This window comes from Symphalangus syndactylus, chromosome 10 (genome assembly GCF_028878055.3).
Source record: "Symphalangus syndactylus isolate Jambi chromosome 10, NHGRI_mSymSyn1-v2.1_pri, whole genome shotgun sequence".
In the NCBI taxonomy this organism is placed as follows: Eukaryota; Metazoa; Chordata; class Mammalia; order Primates; family Hylobatidae; genus Symphalangus; species Symphalangus syndactylus.
In genome coordinates this window covers 59,623,238-59,636,408 of record NC_072432.2, presented here as the reverse complement: position 1 = coordinate 59,636,408, position 13,171 = coordinate 59,623,238, and the positions used below count along the sequence as shown (strand labels likewise).

General features: G+C 40.8%; 1 protein-coding gene across 1 annotated transcript in view; it reads left to right on the top strand.

The window, feature by feature from the left end:
- FRAS1 (Fraser extracellular matrix complex subunit 1) overlaps positions 1-13,171 on the top strand; it is a 471,835-nt gene that overhangs the window by 440,866 nt on the left and 17,798 nt on the right. Inside the window, exons 66-70 of the mRNA XM_055297229.2 lie at positions 2,166-2,380; positions 5,657-5,807; positions 7,845-7,952; positions 8,974-9,133; positions 12,865-12,981. Coding sequence (XP_055153204.2) covers positions 2,166-2,380; positions 5,657-5,807; positions 7,845-7,952; positions 8,974-9,133; positions 12,865-12,981 — 751 coding nt within the window. The remainder of the gene's footprint in view (positions 1-2,165; positions 2,381-5,656; positions 5,808-7,844; positions 7,953-8,973; positions 9,134-12,864; positions 12,982-13,171) is intronic.

Here is a 13,171-nt window from a genome sequence, read left to right as displayed (position 1 = left end):
TTCATGTTTTCTGGTCCTCAGAATCCACATATTAGTGGTTTTCCTTCCTAGCACACATGCAAATGCCATTAGCTCAGACAATGCAGTAGACAGGAAGAAGCAAGGACTTTGGAATCACACTGGTTCAAATCCTTATTCCACTGAACACATATAGTTTGACCTTTCTGAGCCACTGTTGTCTATTACATGGGAGTAACTGTTGCTACCATTCAAGATGAGGATTAAATGCGTTCACATTTTTAAAGCACCTACTATGGTATATTTCAGTGTCTTCATTCCCTTAGAGTGAGCATGTTTACACTGGTGCTCCAAAAACCTGTTATAGAAAGCTAAAGTGAAGATGGTATAGGATAAGTTCTCCAGAAGCAGGAGCTGAGAGGGAGTTTGGGGTTACAAGATGTTTATTAGGGATCAATATCTGTGAAAGAGAAGGAGTGAAACAGGATTGAGCAGAGGGAGAAGTCAAACTGCAATGCAGGCTGAAAAAGCCATCTCGGCCATGGCAGGGAGCTCTGGAGAGACTTGTCCTACTTCCAGCTGACACAGCCAGACCCTTATAGCCTACCTAGCTTAGTCACTGGATGCAGGCTGCCCCGCAAGGGCATGACCTTGGGCTGAGCCAATGTGCAGCTGACGCAGAGCTGAAGGAGCTGACAGCTGAGGCAGCGCATCTCTGTGTTCATCACAGCAGACATTTGACTTTACAAAGAATTCTGTCCATTTCCGTTTACCTTAGCAAGTGCACATTAAATGCATATTTCCTCTTTTCACAAATGATGAATCATTTAACAGTGTTTCTGAAGACGGAAATGCATTCATATTCTCTTTCATATTCATTAAGCATCCCTTTTGGTCATGATGGTCTTTGTACAGTAGAAATTAGCTGAGTGCAAACTATTCGTAAATCACTGAGCTACATATGAAAGTTTAATTGGTCCACATCTGTAGCCAGTGGAAGAGACATACTATGTTTAAATGCTAAAGTTTGCACCTTTTCCTACTTAAAAGCAATTAAATTCAAGACATGTTAATTGAGTGCCTAGTCATCATGGGGCAGAGGGCTAGGTGCTGGGTCTCAAGCATTCTAAGATATTTATCAACCCGTTTAAAATGCTACAGTTGCTTTTAGTACTATAAAAATTTTAACCCAGCCGGGCACGGTGGCGCATGCCTGTAATCCGAGCACTTTGGGAGGCCAAGGCTGGTGGATTGCCTGAGCTTAGGAGTTTGAGACCAGCCTAGGGAACACAGTGAAACCCCGTCTCTACTAAAAACATAAAAAATTAGCCATGTGTGGTGACATGCACCTGTAATCCCAGCTACTCGGGAGGCTGAAACAGAAGAATCACTTGAACCCAGGAGGCGGAGGTTGCAGTGAGCCGAGATCGCACCATTGCACTCTAGTCTGGGTGACAGAGTGAGACTCCATCTCAAAAAAAAAAAATAATTTAACCCTAATATTCTAAAATTGTATCTGTATTCAGCTCCGTACTACATAAAGTTCTCTCTTAATTTAGAGCCATTCATGTGCTTGGCAGTATTTGATTAAATAATTTTTGCCTGGCACAGGTGAGAGTTACAGGCATCATTAGTGAGCTATTTACCCATTAACAAAAAATTAAGACTTTCCCCCCTCAAGAGTTCAGAAACTGTATAAGCAAGAAGAAGTAGTCAAATGTAGGTGTGCTGGCTTTTTTTTTTTTTTTGAGATGGGGTCTCAAAAAAGAAATTTTAAAAATCACTCTTAAAATAATAATTCACCAATGAATGAGCCATACAGTAAATCCATTTCTTCACGACTGGTGGGGACATATATGAAGCACAGGACCAGACTTGCCAGGTGTAACAGGCAAAGCTTCAGAGTGTTTTCCTGTCCAAGTTCTGCCGCCTTCATTCATTGTATCATTTGCTCACCTTTTCCTCCCTGGTTCCTGTGGTCACTTAGAGGTGGAGTCCTCCATTCAACACCTGGCAACAGCAGTTAGCAAGCGCTTTCCAAGATCCCTCACATTCTCCCTGCACATTGGTAGCCTTGGCTTGCTTTGTTAGTAGGGTCTCAGGTGACTAAAAGCGCTTTTAGTGCGAAAGGGTGAGCTTTTCGCCCCACCCTGCTCCTTGGCGTCCACAAACCAAGTTATCGTTCCTTGTTCTTCCCTCCCCGGCAGAGGCAGGGTTCCTGGATGATGTGGTCTATGATAGCACCGCCCTGGGGCCTGGCTATGATCGCCCCTTCCAGTTTGACCGCAGTGTGCGAGAGCCGAAGACCATCCAGCTCTACAAACACCTGAACCTGAAGAGCTGCGTGTGGACCTTTGATGCTTATTACGACATGACTGAGCTGATTGACGTCTGTGGGGGCTCTGTAACTGCCGACTTCCAGGTGGGTGCCCCGGGGCTTGTCTGAGGACTCTGCATATGGGTGCCATGGTCAACCTTGTTTGTTCCTGAAGCACTTCAGTTAGCACTTTGCCTCCAGAACCGGGCCAACCAACTAAGGGAATCTTCTTTGTAAGTCCCTCAAGCAAGATCTTGGCAGCACTGAAGCTAGAGAAGGCCCCAAAAGTCCTCTAAATCAAGTTAATGTGGGAAAAACTTACTGTCTGGCATACTCACTTATGTAAAAATCCAATATTTACTTCTCTAGGCATATATGTTTTTGTATTTATAATGCACATATTTTGGAAAGCCAAAAATATTTACATTTGATGCTAGGGTTATTACTACATTGATGTATTCTCTTCCCCACCTGGGAAAATGCGTCAGATGACGCAACCTGTCTTTCAGAAGATAAGAAGAGCTCTGTTGTCCTATGCATTGTGGAAAGATAATTGCTTAAAACATTTTGATTTCATACCTATTCCAAATTGCCAGCCCCCACAAAAATAGACACTTTCTAAAATATATATTACCATTAAACATTAGTGTATTACTCTATTCTCACACTACCATAAAGACATACCAGAGACTGGTAATCTATAAAGAAAAGAGGTTTAATTGACTCCCGGTTCCACATGGCTGGAGAGGCCTCAGGAAACATAATCATAGCGGAAGGGGAAGCAGACATGTCTTACATGGTGGCAGGCGAGAGAGAGCAAGCAAGAACAGGGAAAACTGCCTTATAAAACCATCAGATCTCGTGAGAACTCACTCGCTATCACAAGAACAGCATGAGGGAAACCACCTCCATGATCCAATCACCTCCCACCTGGTTCCTCCTTTGACATGTAGGGATTATGGGGATTACAATTCAAGATGAGATTTGGGTGGGGACACAGAGCCAAACCATATCAATTAGTGACAATTGAAAAATTTATACCAAGAAGCCAGAGTCAGAGAAGGGCAGTTATATCAAAGGGCCAGTGAGACTAGGCTAATCTGTCCTCATGGGAAAATTAATTCTAAAACGGGTTCTATCCAATTTTGAGCAGTTATCTCAATGAGCTAAAAACTAGTTAGATGTTTGTTCTTCATTTCAAATCAGGTTTATCCTCACTGAAGGAGAGAAATTATGGAGGGATTTAGAGTAATCATTTAGAGAATGTGTCTTTGATTAAAATTTATTGTTTTCTTTGTGGTGCCGCTCAGCCTGGTTTCCTCTCATTTTGTATACACTACTGCCATCTACTGAATAGAATTTTAAGGCATTCATAGGTTTTCCATTTCTCCAGTTGCGTAACCTTTGACTTGGAAAATGCAAAACTAAGTGATTTGTTTCTTTCCTGGCCTCTCAAAAATTAGTATTCTCTGTTGTTTATGATTTTGCTCTAATTACGTTTGAATATTTTTGTTCAGAATATGCTTAAAAACCTCAAAGACAAGGATTTCTTATATATATATATCCCACTTTTAAACCAACATAGAAAAAATATATACACAGAAGTATTTTGTTGTTGTCTGTTTCTTTGAAAATAACTGAAATTACTGACATATGGTAGGAAGAATATAGAACTTAGAACTAAGGCCTAATTGGTACCTTTTGCTATCAAATCAGCAGGCTTGGACAAGACATAACCTCTCTGAACCTCATCTGAAACTGTACTAATAATCTCAACATGAGAAGGTGCCTTGCACAGTGTACCTGGCGTAGAATAGGCATGCAGTAAATATTTGTTGTTTTTTTTTCTTTTTAAAGATTAGTAATATCATAAGGGCTAAAGGAGGATAAACAAAAACAAATGAGAGAAAATTAATTTTGCCAATCAGCTAGAGAGTTTATTGAAGTTCTGATAGTGTGATTGGAGCAGGTGTATTTAGCAAAACCTGTGTATAAGGGACAGAACATGGTACAAGGTCCAAATAAAATCTGGAAATTTTCTTAAAAAGAAGAAAAAAAAGGGGGTCCGGGAACAGTGTCTCACACCTGTAATCTCAGCACTTTGGGAGGCTGAGGCTGGAGGATCACTGGAGCCCAGGAAGTTGAAGCTGCAGTGAGCTATGATAGAGTCACTGCACTCCAGTCTGGGCTACAGAGAGAGACCCCCATCTCTTGAAAAACAAACAAATGAACAAAGTAAGGCATGTCAAAATGGAATTTTTCAATGAATATGGAGTTAGTTGAGTCTTTTGAGAAAGTTGCCATCAAATTTTAAATCCCTGACAACTTTGAATATTAAAAAAAACTTTAGAAAAATATTAAAGCATTTGGTTTTTTCCTTAATTACCCATGGAAACACTTTATACTGTACTTTCAAACAAAAGAAAAATATAAGTCCCATAGTATATTATAGTAATTAGCCAATGATAAAATAAAATTATTTTAAGCTAAGTTTTTTTGTTTTATTTATATATATATATATTTGTGGAAGAAAGTATAAAAATATTTTTAAAATGTGTAAACTAACTCCCCATTCACACACACATATACAGCTAGCTTCACCATAAAAGCTTCTGCTACCATTCTGTTATCTTTCCATCCAGTTTTGTTCATTACATAGTAAAATAAAAATGATTGGGCCAAATTAAAAGCAGGAACACAAACCTCCTTAGAAGAAATGTTCTCTTGGAAGTGTGATGTGCTGCCTTTTCAAAACTCTTTCCAAAGCATTGCATGGGACAGGAGATTACTGAAGTGCGTGCAGCTCTGAGCTGTCCATTGGTGAGCTTCCTAGATATGATTTCAATGCTCAGGCCCTTTGTTCCTGGAGCAGGAGATGAGAGCACTCACTAGAACATCCTGAGTTAGGCACAGGTTCCTCCCAGGCGTCCGGATGTGGGCATCTTCCTGATAATGGTTGACTTGGGCTCTCCTACAGGTCACTGGCAAATGGTCAACACAGGAGTTTGTACTGAATGGTAGACCCCACATCCACCGGCTTGATCCTTGGGAATAATTGTAATGTTCTAAAATGTCAGCCTAATCTTCTAGCCACTGAACAGAGCTCATTCTCCCACTTCAAAAGTATTTTTGTTCAAGTGTCACCTCCTTAGAGAAGCCTCTGCACATGACCCTGTCTAAAGAAGCATCCTGGCCACTTTCTATTCCATTACTTCCTTTATTTTTTTAAATAAGTAAGTGCAATCATGGGCACTTGCTTAATAATTATTGAATAAGTGTGTGACTACCTGGGTGCATGAAAATGGAACCAAGATGTGGTGATAGTATGTCTTTTCATCCCAGGGGAGAAATAACTCTGTGTGCATACTGCTTCCCCGGCAGGTGAGGGACTCTGCCCAGTCCTTCTTGACAGTGCACGTGCCTCTGTATGTGTCCTACATCTATGTGACAGCCCCTAGGGGCTGGGCCTCCTTGGAGCACCACACCGAGATGGAGTTTTCTTTCTTCTATGACACTGTTCTCTGGAGAACAGGTATGCCCATTGACACCTTAACTATCCCTTTAGTTAGGGCTTCACTCAAGCAAGATTGAAAGAAGAGTAGTGACTTTTAACAGTAGCTGCATTTCTCATCCTGTTATCCCCTAGACAAAGTGGGGCCACCTCAAGTCTGGAAAGTGCAGATCTGTGGTTTCTGAAAAGAATGATGTCCTTCTGTGCTGATGCTGGAAGGTCTCAGCCCAGATGGCTAAGGTCCCAGAGTAGAGGATGGCAAGTGACAGATGAGTCCTCTACTGCCCGTTAGGGATTCAGAGGGTTGTGTGTTCTTTTGCAGTATAACCCAAATAATCTTCATTTTCTCCTAGTGAAAAATGGTGTGGTTCATGTTTTTACAAAGCAAAAGGATCTTCAAATCAGATGCATGGAAATGGAAAAATGTGTCAAGAACACTTGAAATATTCATGTCAAGTAGCCCACTTTATTCATTTGGCAGAGTCTGCTCTTTAATTGCATCCTCCAAAGAAGGGATTTTAACCTTCTGAAGTCAAGGGCTGTGATACTGAATGTTTAAAATGACCTTTCCCTCAGGCTCGTCCCCATGACTGTCCTCTTTGGGAGGAGCCTCCAAGAACTAAGTGGGAGGCAGCCCTTCAGCTGGGAGCCCACACCTCACCCCCACTCAGTTTCCACACCTACCTCTTCCTACTGCTTCCACGTAGATGCTCCTTAAAACTCCCCAATTTTCTCCTCCATTCTCTGCAATGGTTCTTGGTTATTTTTGTTTTTCTTGTTTTTTTTCCTCATTTTTAGTGTCCTGTACTTCACACACTACCCCTAACCTATTTCCCCAAACCCATTTCCCCTAAATTCTGCTGCTCCCATCCTCCCTGTTTTCCTCTTCAGGGGTGAGATGCTTTATCTGGGGCAAACACACTAAAAAAAAAAAATACAAGAGTTTTCTTTTGAGAAAGCTTCATCTCTACTAATTGAAATTACAGTCATCATTCATATCTATTAGTGTTTGGTTCCAGGACCTCCCACAAACACCAAGATCTGAGGACACTCAAGTCCCTCATATAAAATGGTGTAGTATTTACATATAACCTATACATATACTCCCTTATGCTTTAAATCACCTCTAGATTACTTATAAACCTAATACAATGCGTATGCTATATAAATAGTTGTTATGCTATATTGTTTAGGAAATGATGACAAGAAAAACAAATCTGTGTATGTTTAGTGCAGATGCATTTTTATTCTAACATTTTCTATTTGAGGTTGGGTGAATCCACAGATGCAGAATCCATGATGTAGAACCTACAGATACAAAGGGCTGACAGTGTAGTCCTTTCTTCTATGAAATGTCTTAGGCTCAAATCATTTTTTGCTTTATATTTCTCATGGGAAAATAACTTCAGGCAGCTTTCCCACTCTGGGTCAGATAATTCCTTGAGCTCTTGTTTTTGTTTTGTTTTGTTCAAGTTCATGTTTCTCCTCCTTACGTTACTCTTTGGTTTTGGTCTTTCTGAACTCACTGGGGACCATGACTACAATTTCCTTTATTAAAGCCACAGCTTTCTTGTGTCATGTTGGCTTTCTACAAGCTGGCTTTAATTCTCCTTTGGTTTGAGTACTAAATGTAGCCACCAGGACTTTGTTTATACCTCCATTAAGTCTGGAAAGGTATCTTGGCGAGGAAAATAAAATATAGTAAGAAGCAGATGTGCTGTAACCATACCCTGGTATAAAGTTTGATAGTAAGAAGTTTTAAGATTCATTGTTTTGCTGAACCCTGCATCTGGGCTAAGTGGAACTTACAGGTTTGAAGGGTCTACGTCAAGAACAGTGGAACCATTACAAAAAAAAAAAAAAAAAAAGAACCAAGTGAAATTAGCTATCATACAATTTTAATTGGCATATGTTTCTATAGACATATAAATGTTATCTTGTTACATTCAAATAAATGTGCCGCTATACTTGGAGGGGTCCTTGGGATAACTTATATGTGGTTGCTGTCAGGGAGGAATTTTCCATGCCCTAACATTTTCTCTCTGCTTTCCTGCCCAGGAATCCAGACAGACAGTGTGCTCTCGGCAAGGCTTCAGATAATAAGAATCTACATTAGAGAGGATGGCCGTCTTGTCATTGAATTCAAGACCCATGCCAAATTCAGAGGTAATATCAATGCTGTTTTTTTTTTCCAACTTTTTATTAAGAAACATTTCACACATACAGAAAGTTGAAAGAATAGAACAGTAAAAAACAGTCAACAATGATTAACATTTTGCTACACATCCATGTGCACATACATGCATACATACCTTTTTTTGTCACATCGTTCAGAAACAAGTTGCAGACTTCATGTGAAGTTACCCAGAATACTTCAGTTGACATCTCCTAAGAACAAGGACATTCTCTTATACAATCACAACATCATGATCACTTCTAAGATATTTAGCATTGATTCAATAATATCCAGTCTCTATTCATATTTCCTTTCTTGTTCCACAAATGTCTTTTCCACTTATTTTTATATTTGTTTATTTTATAACTGCTTACATAAAAAGAAAGAAGTTCCAGTTATGATTCATATGTCACAGTTTGATTGTTATATCGCTTTAGTTTCTTTTAACCTAAAATATTCCCCCTACTTTTATTTATTCGCGACACTATTTCAGTGCAGTTTTAAAGAGTGGAGGTATCTTGCTGATAACATTTACCCTTTTAATGATGTTTATAATTATACCCTTCTACCAAGGACTTGAATGTCCCTAAATGTGACTTTTATCTGATGCTGATATTTCTATTTATAAACTACTGAGACCTTTCTACCTCCAAGAAACATGTTGGTTAGAATTTAAAGCTATGTATATTCAGTGTTCATTGTCACATAAAGACCCCTATTATTGTGAATATACTCATTAGCACCATTTCCACAAGGAATATTCCTATTGTTTATAAATAAATACATATGACTATGATGACCATCACAAGTAGGACGACGGGCTGCGGTGAGACGCCATGCTATCCCCACCAGTGTGGAATAGATTCTAAGGGGCAAAATGGGCTAACCTTAGTTGTTTGAAAGAAGAACATTAATTCAGTTCTCAGGCTTTTGTGGGGCTCTACCACAAGTACAATAAAACTCAAGCTCTACCACAAGTACAATAAGTGCACGTGTTTCCCCTTCAAACAGGACAGTTTGTGATGGAGCACCACACTCTCCCAGATGTGAAATCTTTCATATTGACTCCAGACCACCTAGGAGGAATTGAATTTGACTTGCAGCTATTATGGAGCGCTCAGACTTTTGATTCTCCACATCAACTCTGGAGAGCCACAAGCTCTTATAACAGGTAAATACAGTGACGGAGGCCTCCATGGGTAGAGCTGAATGGTTTTCCATTTCTTTCAGGAGCTTTAGAAATAGCGCTTTTCTCTGAAGGCTAGACTTCTATTTTAAAAGGGGAATTGATAGAAATAAGCCTCAGCTGGGAATGGTGGTGCTAGCTGGTAGCCCAGCTACTCAGGAGGATCGCTTGGGCTCAGGAGTGTGAAGCTGCAGTGAGCCATGATGGCACCTGCAAATAGCCACTGCCCTCCAGCCTGGGCAACAGAAAGAGATCCTGACTCTTAAAAAATAATAATAATAATTAAAAGAAATGACATTCTAGCAAACAAAGAAAGAAACAAATCTTGCTCAGATCAACTTCTGATATATAAATAGGAAGTGCTTACACTTATTCCAAGAGTGAGACCAGAAGGGGCACACATCACTTCCACCCACAACCTATGGTAGGGAACTTAGTCACATGGCACACCTGCCTACAAGGGAAGTCGGGAAATGTGTCTAACTAAAACCTTTATCGAATAAAGAAATTTCATTTCAATTACAACAACCAGTGCAAAATATAGTATCTCTGATTAAGTCCATGTGTCGTTTACAAGATTTATCCCTCTCCCACACCCAGTATAGAGGTAGAATAGGAATTTAACCAACATAGTAAAATATCCCCCATCTGTAAAAGGGAAGGATGGAAAAAGAAATTAAAACCACTATGAAAAGGATAAGTGGGCAACCAGGAATCTATCATAAATATATTATCCCCTTTTTATAGATAATGAGAGTAAGAGCTATATTTAGCATTAAAATCTTATTTCAAATTGCCTTGAGAATCATTTTCGAAAAAAAATGTCCAAACTTAAAATTTTTGATCTTATATCAGATATTTTTATTGTATAGTGATTCCTTTGAAATTGATATATAATAACCTTCAAGGACTGTGCTTCATGTACTTTGTCCCAGTTTACAGACAGGGAAACTGTCCTCCTTTAAGTACTCTGCTGACATCTTCATTGCCACTCAGATGAAGCCCACCCTCCTTCTGCAGCATACAAGGCCCAGCCTCCCCTCTGGTTTCATCTCAAACCCAGCCTTCTAGCCACATTAGTTACTCACCAATTCCTGAACCCACCAGCCCATCCATACCTCCATGCTTTTGCAATTCCCTCAGCCCTTGCTGCTCTTTTCCCCTCAGAAAACTGACTCCTCTGAGACCCAGCCCAGCTCAAATACTCACCCCTTTGTGACAGCTTCCCTGACTTCCCATGCAGTGCTAGCAGCTCCCTCCTGCCTCCTGGTTCCTACTCTGTTCCAGCTTCTGCTGTAACACAGCTCATTATCTTATGATGGTCTATCTGCTGGTCCCAGTTTTTCACTAGATTGTGAGCTGCTCCAGAGTAGAAGGCACATATGATTCATCTTAAATCCCAAGAACCACAGGTTTTAGCATGTGGTAGTTTCCGAGCAAGTGTCTTTTAGGAGCTTACATTTGAGGTGAGGAGATAAAATATATAGATAAATGACAAAATGAAGAACCCCACCAAGCACTCCATGCTAAGCATACTGTGAGAGATACAGGATAATATCAAGACCGTAGTTGTTCAGGGAAGAGAGAGCCAGAGGCTGGCGAGTTGTATAAGGATTCCTGAAAGAGGTGAGACAACCTATGGTCCATGTTGTGATACGGGAAATGCTTAGATTCTAGCAAGGAGATTAAAAGAACTGCGGGATTAAAGACATGTACCTAAGACTGTGTTTGGCATGTTTGAAGGGATAGTGAGGAGATGGACCTAAGCAGTATTTAGGAATAGAGAAAAGTAGGACCGAAGGCTTGGGAGGCTATGCTATTTGTCTTGCATTCATTTGTTCAACAAGTATTTATGGAATGTTTACTGTGTGTCAGAGAAGGTTCTGGGCACCTTGAATATATTGGTAAACAAAATAAAGATCCCTAGGTATAGGACTTAAAGTAAGGAGACACAAAACAGTAGACATAATAAGCCACGTATAACAAATGTCAGAAGGTGATAAGCACTACGGGAAAATGAATGGTATGGAGCAGGGTAAGGGGAGACAGGAATGGGGAGACATTATAAGTTTAATTTGAATGTTCCCAGTAGACCTTATCTGAGCAAAGACTTGAAGGAGGCGAGGGAGTTGGCTATGCAGAAACATGGGGAACAGGGTTCCTGCTAAAGTTCCTAAGATGGCAACATTTGGGCATTCTTGGAGAACAACAAGGAGGCCCATATGGCTGGCATGGAGTGAGCAGGGAAGAGAGTAATAGACAATAATGCTGAAGAAGCAAGGAGTGGGAGTAGGGCCACGGGGTGGAGCCTTGTAAACCAGTGTGCAGCCTCTGGCTTCTACTCTCTAGGGCAAGGAGAGCCCCTACAGGGTTTGAATAGAGCTAGTCAGATCTAGCCAGGCATGGTTTGTTCCGCCTATTTGAATATTTCTATTAATGAAGGGTTACTATCCACATTATAGGTGTCAGTTTCCATGTAATTTAAATATGGTATACAATGTCTCATTTCCTGCTGATCCAAGCTTTGAAGGAAAACTGCAGACATACAGACTTTTAGAATAGGAAGGAGCTTAGAAACAACGGCCCTGAAAGTCTGCATGCTTTGTTAAAATCATACACCCATGACAGAGGCAAGCTGAGGTTCTACTGGTTCCCAGTTTCCAGCCTGTGCCAGTCCACTGCGCTGACCCCAGGATGTGACATAAAAGTTTTATTATTGTTTTTAACCAAATCTTTGCTGTCCATTTACTGATAAATAGATAAGTATCCCAAAATGGTCAAAACAAGCACAGCATTTATGAGAACTGTTCACAGATCCCTCACAAACAGTTATAATGAAGATTCATAGCCTTGTGCTCTCCATTCAATGGATGACAGACTCCCAAGGCCCTTGAAGAAGGTTCCTGAAGCTTCTGAATGCTTGGCTGCCTTCCAGGCCACCTGACAGGGTTGGAGCTGCCACCCAGTGAGAAGTGTGGGAGATGAAGTAGGAGAGAGGTCCAAAGGCTTCCTGCTCACAGAGTCATGAACTGGAGAATCCTGGGCCCCCCATAAACAGGGAAGTCCCCAAGTCCCCGTGAGTGGTCTCTAATGAGAAGTGATCTTGTTCTTTGACTTTATAAAGGGATGAAGCTATAGAGTTTGAAAGGGGAACCTCAAAATTGAGTGTGAGTGAAACGGGTGCAGGGACGTTCTGCAGGGTGCTGCTTCCATATGCTCTGGAGTGGTATCCTGGAATCCTGAGGCATTTGCTACCTCCTGTGTCACAGCAGCACCTGACACTGTCACATCTTCAGAAATAAAAGCTGCTTTTCCATTTGGGAATGCATTGAATAGGGTATCTGTCAACAAGAAACACTAAACAGAAATTGTCCAACAAGTTTCATGAAATCCAAAGGAAATGGCCAATTCTGTTCTGTCATCACCTGAGCCTTCCATTTTCATAGGTAGTGTGCCTTTCTTAGCTTTTCTCATGAGAAGGACCTGAATACATCAATACATTAAAGTAACTCTATTTAACACCTCTGGATAATACTCTGAAGGTGAGGATAATCGAAGATGAGTTCCCGAAAATGGTGTTTGCAGACTTGTAAAGTTCTTAGATGCTGGACACAAATACCACCTGAAAACTGTTTAGCGAAGGCCGTGTCTTTCTGGGTAAGCCAGCAACCTATCGGTTGTTCCCTACGATCACAGTCTGCTCTGCATGTTTCCAGGAAGGACTACTCGGGAGAGTATACCATCTACCTGATCCCTTGCACAGTGCAGCCCACACAGCCATGGGTTGACCCAGGAGAGAAGCCTTTGGCCTGCACTGCACATGCCCCGGAAAGGTAGGAAAATATAGTCAATCCTCATTATTTGTTGATTCCTTATTTGTGAATTCTCTTACTCACTAAAATTTATTTGTAACCCCCAAATCAACATGGTGCTTCCATAGTCATTCACTGACATGCACAGCAGAGTGGCAAAATATTTGAGTCACTTAACACACATCCCCAGCTGAAGTCAAACCCCTTGATA